The 8,793-nt window shown below is 53.7% G+C and overlaps 1 protein-coding gene across 4 annotated transcripts in view; it reads left to right on the top strand.

Annotated features, from left to right (window-relative positions):
• The window catches only part of TBX4 (T-box transcription factor 4), a 33,228-nt gene that overhangs the window by 693 nt on the left and 23,742 nt on the right, over positions 1–8,793 (top strand). For 2 of the 4 annotated variants that reach the window (XM_084982776.1, XM_084982775.1), the window contains exons 1-3: positions 3–162; positions 3,978–4,175; positions 4,939–5,033. In XM_084982776.1, coding sequence (XP_084838902.1) covers positions 3,981–4,175; positions 4,939–5,033 — 290 coding nt within the window. In that variant the 5' untranslated portion in view covers positions 3–162; positions 3,978–3,980. 4 annotated transcript variants of the gene reach the window in all.

Genomic DNA, 8,793 nt, shown 5'->3' with positions numbered 1-8,793 from the left:
TCAAGGGCCCGCTCCAGAACCGGGATGTGTCCGGCCCCGAGGGCGCGGCAGGCAGCGAGACCCTGATCAGTGGTCCAGTCCTGGCTGTCTCGGGCTCCTCGGACCCGAGCCTGCAGCGGACCCCGGGTGGCACGCGCCAACGCATGCGGCAGCGCAGTTAGGGTGAGTGTGGGTCCCGGCGGGGTGTGGGTGAGCCGGGCATGCGGGACAGGGGTCGCCCTGAAACCAGGCTTAGGCTGCAAGGCCGAGGAGGATGAGATGCAAAGAGGGCGAGTAACGGGACTGGGGTAAGAACCTCGGGGACGGTCAAGGCGGCAAGAGGGCGGCCCGAAGTGTTTCTGATCCGGCTGCCGCCTCGGCCCGTCTCCCAGCGGTCGGGGCTCGAGCGTCCTTTCCTCGGAGTAACCGGACGAATTGGGTCCACAGACCCAAGAGCATAGAAACGACAGCGCCAGCGCCAGAGGAACAAGGTTAGGCCGAGGCAAACGGAGCGGTGGCCTTGAAACTGGTGTTTGCAGAATAAGAAAGGCCAAGGAAGAGGGCCGGGTACTTGGCGAATATCGATGTGGAAATGTGTCTGATCAGAAGACTGGACTTCAGAGCCTTTGATGCAACAGGTTCGTCAAAATTAAAGCAAGGAGCAGTATATATAAATAATGATCCATGATCAAGAATTATCAAAATGCGAGCAATTACCCAAAAAGTAGGATTAAGCGTCATCGCTATTACAGTACTCCGACTTTAAAACAACAATAAAATAATAGTCAATCTCAGAACCATGTGAAAATTGTAATCACAAATTCGAAAGGATCATAGATAGGGATGAAAGTGTGATAAGAACCACCGTATTAAAATCAATAGCAAGAGAAAAAGACATAGTAATAGTGTAAAAGATGATAAAACTCTAGGAAAAAGGTGAACAGTGAAAAATACTATTAAGGAAAATACTAACATTAGTAGTATAGACAGAGTACTGTTACATAATTTATTATTGATGCTATAGTGAATTATTAAAATAATTATTGGCCAAAATCTTAAGAGCAATAGTAATATAAATAAAGACAGCAACAGGAATTGCTGGAGTAATATGACAATTTATGACCAAGGTTTTAATAGTCCCAACAACATTATAAATAATGGTAGAGTAATAAGAAGTATTGTACCAATGTGATGAAAAATAATCAGAGTATTAAGAACTACAGCAATATTACAAATTATGACAAAGTAACAAGATGTAATGATGTGATGAAAAATAGCTAGGGAATTAAGATCCATAACATTACAAATAATGACAAAGTAACAAGATATTGTAACCATGTGATGAATACCTGGAGTATTATGAACAATCCTAACAAAACAAATACTAGTCAAACAACAAGATGTATTGTAAGGATGTGAAGAAAATTAATGTGAATATGGAGAACGAGAATATTACAAGTTATGGTAAGCAAATTATTGAAACTGTGACAAAGTACACACAGGCTGAGGAGCCAGCCACGGAAACATTTTAGGAGTACAGAGTAAAAATAAAAATAACGATAGATTAACATGATCTATTGAAAGACAATATTTAATAATTGCCTAGATATTTATAGTATTGCTAATGCACCAGGAGGTCCTAGAATGATGGAGCAGTGACAGGAAAGCAACAGCAATATATTTGGTAATGAAGAATCAACAAAGCAAACCAGTACTTTAACCACAATATATTAAAAATAAAAAGTACTAATAACTCATGTGATAGGGTAAATATTCTTAATGTTATTGAAATGACCAGAACACTACTCTGCTAATAGAGCTAATTAAAAGATTTAAAATAGAATTCACTATGAACAGTTCCCCTAGTGCAAGAGAAGTATCACCGGTAATTTAGAAATGAAAAGAAAAATGCTATCCTTCTTAGAAAACCGGGCAGCTGAAAGCGACGGACCCCAGCGCACAGGGCGCAGAGCCGGCGGGCCGCGCCCTCAGAGGGCTCCAGGAGAAGAGCGAGCGCGGGCTGCGGACATCGGCTGGTGCCGGACGCGTTGTGCCCCCCGCGTCCAGCGCGCCGGGGCTCGGGGTCAGAGGGGACTGGACCGTGGGCATGGCCGTGCAGGGCAGGAAGAAAAGGAAATGCGCCAGGAGCTCCAGCGAAGGCGAATTGTCGCGATGTCGGGACGTGGCTGTGTGGCTGAGAGAAACAGAGGAGGCGAACCTCAACTAGGGGAAGGACAGGACCGCGCAGCCCTCGTCCCGCGGCGTCTGTGGACCGGGGCTGCGGGCGTGCTCAGCACCGGCAGGACTGAGAGCACGCGGCGCAAGTTGCTCGGCGCCCCTGTACCGTTCCGAGTGTGACAAGTGCCCCGCAGAGGACTAGTAGCCAAAGGAGTATCACACCAGGCAGACTCTCCTGGAGCCCGCGGGCCACCACACCTGGACCAGTTGATCGCTGATGCCCATCTCGGCTGACCCCAGATACGGTCCGAACCAGCGCCTTGAGCCAGAGCTCCCAAATACCCTCCTTGTTGCAATGCCCCATTGCCTGGGGCTCCTAGGTTTCTGAGGCTCAGCCCAGGAACCCGCGTGTGACCCAAGGCCAGGGCTGGCATTGGCCATGCCCGCGGAGCCTTACTCCTGTAGTTGGAGGGGCGGCTAGGCTGTCAGGCTTATCTTTATGGGCTTTTTCCCAGCCCCAACTATCCCGGGCCCCTTTTTATCTCTTCGGTTGCACTTGGCTTGTTTACTTTGTGAGGCCCTGGGAGCCGACATCTAGGCCTGGGATGGAGAGGCCAGTGGATGAGGGGGCCTGGGGCTTGGAATGCCCAGGGAGATCCAGTAGAGGAAAGAAAGAAGGTACGAGGAGAAAGGCGGAACATTTAGCTACAAGAGAAGGAGACACATTTAGAAAGCTTCACCCAAACTTGCCCAGATCTAGATGAAGGGAGAAGAGCAAGGAGGTGGGAAGGAGAAGCAGGGATAATGCAGAGTTGCATCCACAATGGAGGCAAGACGGGCAGTCCTTGCAGGCTGGGCTCCCATCCTGATATCTCAGGACCAGCCTCCTGAAGAGAGCAGCAGGCACATGAGAAGGCGGGTGAACAGTCCTAGATGCTTGGGGAAGGGTAGCTGTGCCCCAGGGCTGTGCCTATGAACTGGACCCACCCAACTGGTCTGGTCCCTAGCTGGGAATGGTCTGGGTCCTTTGCCCCAAAGCAGAGCCCTTTGGAGCTAAAATGTGAGGACCAGGCTGGGGAGGTCCCAGGCTGAGTTTCTGAGTTTGGGCCTGAATCAGAGAGGCCCTAGGAAAGTGTGGCTACTTGGGTGACTAGCAGGCTGTGAGAGGGTGCTGTGTCTGGGTGTGAGGATGTGTGTCCCTGCATAGGTGCCACACAGGAGTTGGTGGCAGTAGGAACATGCAGGAGGGAAATCCTTTGGTTAAGGAAGCCTCTACCTGACCGTGTCTGGGAGTGGGTTTGGGCAGATGAATGAGCAGGGGCCTGAGAGCCCGCTCAGCAGCAGGCTCTATCTGTAGGTGTGGAGCCCAGGGAGCGCAGGCCTCGCCTTCCTCTCCTGTCCTCCCAGAAAGTGTCCTGGCTGCCCTGAGCCAGGAGTGAGCCTGGACCCCCAGTTAATAGGGAATAGCCAAAAGGACCCAGATTTCAGGCTCCCCTGGAGCCCAGCAGGAGGGAGGGACTGGGGGTGCAACTGGGGCAAAGCCGAGATGCCGAGAGGGCGGTCCTTCCCCCAGACCTAATCATCATACAATCCCACACCCAGGGTCCGGCAGACCTTGAAAGGCACACAAACCCTCCCAGGTCCAGAACCCAGAGGGAGGAAGCGAGGGCCCTGCCTCCAGCTCAAGAGGGGGCGGGGTCCACGTGCACCAAGGCGGCCTTCCTGCCCGGGCCCAAAGTCCCCCGCTCGGCTCCAGAGGGCTGCGGGGTCTCAGGCGAGTGTGGACCTGGGCATGTGACTCTCGTGTGCTGTCCCCGCAGGAGATGCTGCAGGATAAGGGCCTATCGGAGAGCGAGGAGGCCTTCCGGGCCTCGGGCTCCGCGCTCGGCGAGACCAGCGCAGCCAACGCCGCCAGCGTCCCCGAGCCCGCGCTGGCCGCGCCAGGCCTCGGCGGAGCCCCGCTCGGCAGCCCCCCGGGCACTGGCGCCGACGTCGCCACCGCTGCCGCCGCTGAGCAGGTAGGGCCGCGCCGGCCGTCGGGTAGAGGTCGGGCGTCGGTCTGTCTGCGGGGCGACCTGTGTCTGTCAGCCCGTCCCACTGCGGGCAGGGCTTGCTCTCTGCCCTTCGTCCTTCCTCCCCTTTGAGCCCTCGAGGCTGCTCTGGACAGGCGGGGGAGGGGACCCCGGCGGCGGAGTGAGCCCCGGCGAGGGTCCGGCTCTGACCGCCCTGAAAGGGCGGGGGCGAAAGCTTGAGACGAGGTGGGGCGAGGGGTCGCGGGCCGGGTGCGTGCGGGAGCCGTCGCCTCCGAGCTCCGAGGGCTCGGGGAAGTCTGGGAAAGGGTTGCCGTGACGACCTGGGGATCGCAGGGACTCCGGCTGTGCGTGCCTCTGCCTGTGCGGGTCTGCAGGCTGGGTCTGCTGGGGCGCGCGTCTGGCCGAGGGGGTGTGTGCCCCTCCAGGGTCGGTGTGTCTGCCCGCAAGCCTGTGGCTCGCTCGGGCCACGTGGAGTGTTTATGTTTGTGTAGCTGTGTGTCATCTAGCCCTGCACGGCCAGTTTTTGTGTCTTCTGCGGGCCCATCTATAGGTGCGGCTCCGCAGGAGGAGGTTTCAGCCCCTGGTTACATGTACGGAATAATTTTGTGAAACGAAATCTTGAGGCGTGGGCTCCTGGGCTGGCAGTGTCGTGCATCGTTCCTTGGGTCTGTGTTCCCCTTTCTGAGGGCTCCGCATCCAGCCGTGGGCCAGGCCGACCCAAGTCCCCCTCCCTCCCTCCCATCCCCAGACCATCGAGAACATCAAGGTGGGCCTGCATGAGAAGGAGCTCTGGAAGAAGTTCCACGAGGCGGGCACCGAGATGATCATCACCAAGGCGGGCAGGTCAGCGAGGGTTTCACTTGGGGGAGGGGGGAATGACCGACGGGGGCAGTGGGGATCCCCAGGGACACCCTTAGAAGTCCTCTGGGTCCTCAGCCCAGGGAGCGATGGATGTCCCCTCCGCCATTCTGGCCTTAGCTCCACGTGTGACCACCGCCCCGGAAGGGGGCTACACCTGGAGGGAGGGGGAGGATGGGGAGGGCAGCATTATGCAAATTAAATGCAAAATAGGGTCGCGCCTCTGGAGGTCCCAGCTCCAGAACTTTTGGGCGGGGGAAGGGTCTGCTTTGTCCTCCTCCTTTTGGGGGCCTGTTTGGTTTCTCATGACTGCGTTGACTGAGATGCCCCTCAACAGATGGAGAAAGGGGACCGGGACCATGTTTCCCTATTTCCGTCACTTTTTGGGGGGCAGCGTGAACCCCAGGTCTCTCACCCCAAAGGGGCTTCTATGCTTTGCCAGTCCCCTCCTCGGCCAAGGCACGGGCACCCCGGGCCCTGTGTGTGTGTTGTTTGGGGAGCAGCCCTCGGGTGGCTGCCAGAGAGGGATGATTTATAAAGTGGAAACATTTTTAAAATGCGCCGGTGTCTGTGGGAGAGAACGGGGCGGAGAGGGAAAGACGAGGACGATGCAGACCTGGGCAGGACGGAGAGAGATTCGCAGAGCGGCAGGTCCGGGGTGGGGCTGGAATGGCAAGAAGAGCGTTAGGTTATCAGGTGAAGGGAGAAGCTGAAGAGGTCAGACTCGGGAGTACCCTCCCCCCTACTCTTCCTCCTCCACCATCTTGTACTCGCTTTTGGTCCTGGGAGAAAAGTTTAGGTGTGAAAAGGTCCCTTTGTCTGGCTGTGGGCCGGTGATTAGGTTTTCCAAGGTATAAGATGGTGAAGTATCAAGGGCCAGGGATGGGGAGCCAGACCTCAGGGGCTTCTAGTCCACTCACCTCCTTCCATCTGTGCACCTCTCAGGCCAGGGACTCGAGGTTTGCCATTCTTTCCCCACCTCTGTCTGTAAAATAATAGGTCTGTCTTCCTATCATTGCATGTAAAGCCCTTCACATAGCTCCTGGCACATGTAAGCACCCCATACATGCAAATACTGCTCATCATAATAATGAGAGACATATCTGGCATTAACGCAGCCTTTTTTCTTCTACTTTTTAGAGAATTCTGCTGAACTGCTTAGGGCATGGTGGGTCAAAGGACGCTAAAAGCTGGTGGTTTGCTGTATGCAGAGTAGGGGTGCTGGCTCCTTCCGGTCTGCTGACTGGCAGGCTTTGCAAAGTTTCCTTTGTTTTGTTGAGGGAGGGGGTCTGGGCTGTGCTCTTGTCTGAGTCTGGGAGGTGTTGTGACCACCTAGGGCCTCTTTCAGGGAGGGGAAGGAGCAGAGAGATGTCAGGGACCAAATTTGCTGCACCTGGGAGATGGAGAAGGAGGGTGCATTAGGGGGACCTGTCCGATTATGCCACATGGAGCGGTGGTTGCGGAGATTGGGGGCCAGGTGACCTAAGCCCTGCCTCTTCCCAGTTGAGTGCCCCTGGGCAAGTCCCTACACTTTCTGTGCCCCAGAGATGTCAGGTAAAACAGATGGTGACTGTAGAGCTGCCTGCCATCCTTCCTTGTTCCTTTATGGTGAGATTCAAACCAGGGAGCTTGTGCTCAGCACTTGGAAAATTGTTGAGTGGATTATAGGTGTGAGGAGGGGGGATTTACTTCTTGTGCTTTCTGGGATGCAGGGAAAGAAAGAAGAGGCTCCAGAACTTCCATTTTTAGGCAGCAGAAATGACCTTGTCTCTTGAAAAGTACATGGGCCGCTTGTTCCTCGGGCTTGTCTGGCCTCTGCCATTTGAAACAAAAGGCATTTGTGATTCTCCGCAGTGGGGTTTCCTGCACCTGTGTGGGTCCTCGTCCCTCCCTCCCCCAACACACACACACACACACACACTGCCTTCAGGCAGATATTTGTGCCTGATCCTAGTGGAGGCTTTAGAGATGGGCCTCAGGGAATGACGAGTATAATTTTGAAATGGTCCTGGTGATGCTGGCCAATTATGCATTCACCACAGTCTTTCCCTTCTCTGGCAGAACGTGGTCCTTGCAGCAGCTCTAGTCTTTAGGCAAGTCTCTAGCCTCATCCCCCTCCCCCCACAGCCTCTCAGACCCCCCCCTTTCCTCCTACATAGCGGGCCCACTGACTTCAGGGACCCCTTTCACCACCCTGACCCCAGTTTCCCCTCCTCCCCGCTGCCTCCCTTCCCATGGCAGCCTTGGAAGGCAGCCTGCTTTCTCCAGCTTGTGACACGGCAATGTCCTGTCCAGTACTTCTCTCTGTTCTCTGTGTCTCTGCTATCACCCTTCTGGGGACACTTCTGTTTCACAGCAGACAGCCTGGACCCTTCTTCTGAACCTTGAATCATAGATTCCTAGACTGCTTGCGCTGGAGGAGAACCAGGAGAACATAAACCCGACCCCTGAGAAGGGAAGGCATTTGGCTCTTACACATAGAAGCAGAGTCAGGCGGTTGCCAGGTCTACACAAGCCAAGCAGATGATGCTCCACCCCCGGCACAAAACCCCAACTTTGAGAAACTCCCTTGATGGCTTGTTTATGGGGGCCTGTTCAATGTGGAGTTATTGCTCTGCCCTAGAAACATGGGCTGGTTTGGGGCATGATTGCCCTTTGATTGAAGAGGGTGGGAGCGGACTGGAGGAAAGAAGCCTGAATGTTCTCAGGCCCCTGTGAGTCTTTAGGCAACAAGCCTCTTGCCTTAAGCCCTGGAAGATCTGAAGGCTGATGGAAAAGAGGGTCCCCGTCATTGGAGAGTGACTTTGAATTCGCAAACACCTTGAGCTGGAGAATTACATGCCAACCACCGTTTAAGACATCAGTTTGTGAATGCTCAAGATCTCATTACGTCAGGTGTCAAATGGGGCCAGAGCCCTCCCGAGCCAGTCTCGGTCCCTCTCAGGCCCCTCTGGGGTCCCTCTCAGAACCCAGAGTTTATGCCCTTAACTGCAGAGAGCAGACCCCACTTTGCCTCCTCGCATCCCTGCCAAGTTTGATACATGTGAGAAACTGCATTTTCTCCCAAACACAGATAAAAGTGAGCTCCACCAAATTTAAATATAAACCTCCCCAATATGAAAATTTCCTAACCATCTGACTGCTCTGCTCCTAGGTCGTGGTTTTGCCACCAGATAAATCTCCGCTATCAGCCTTCATAGCCTGTTGAGTTCAATGTTGCTTGTGTTAGTGACAGTGAATTTGCGTTTGAAAAATGAACTACTGATGAGAACTCCTGTTGAACCTGTATTGTTTGTTATTCTGAAGCAAGGATTTGGCCCGGCTTAATCCTGGGCTTCAAAGCCAATTGCCCTCGCTCTGTATACAGAGCGTCAGAGCCCAGTGGCGTGGGTGATAAGAGAAGTAAGGGTTGAAGACACTGGGAAAGTGGGTTGGGGAGAGAGTGCTTTGATCTCTTGCTAAAGTATTTTCTGAAAGCAAAAGTCTATCAGAAGGAAGTGTCTTCAAAAAAAAAAAAATCTTGGGAGAAGCAACTGGCCTTCAAAACAGCGTCCATTCCACATGCCCTCTCTCCTGCCCCCTCCCCCCACTGCAGGGAAAATATTTCTAAAAAAATTTTGGAGTGAAGTAGAAGACTCTGTGTGTGTGTGTGTGTGTGTGTGTGTGTGTGTGTGTGTGTAGTGGAAATAAATTACATAGCTTTATCATCATTCTCAAAAATCATTTGGCTACAAAAGCTTTGGTC

The sequence above is a fragment of the Sus scrofa genome, chromosome 12 (genome assembly GCF_054392235.1).
Source record: "Sus scrofa isolate SSC_HxYL_T2T_F1_AM1 chromosome 12, Sscrofa_HxYL_maternal_Yorkshire_Landrace_v2.0, whole genome shotgun sequence".
NCBI classification, from domain to species: domain Eukaryota; kingdom Metazoa; phylum Chordata; class Mammalia; order Artiodactyla; family Suidae; genus Sus; species Sus scrofa.
Note: the sequence above shows the minus strand (reverse complement) of the source record. Positions and strands in the feature narration are given on the sequence as shown.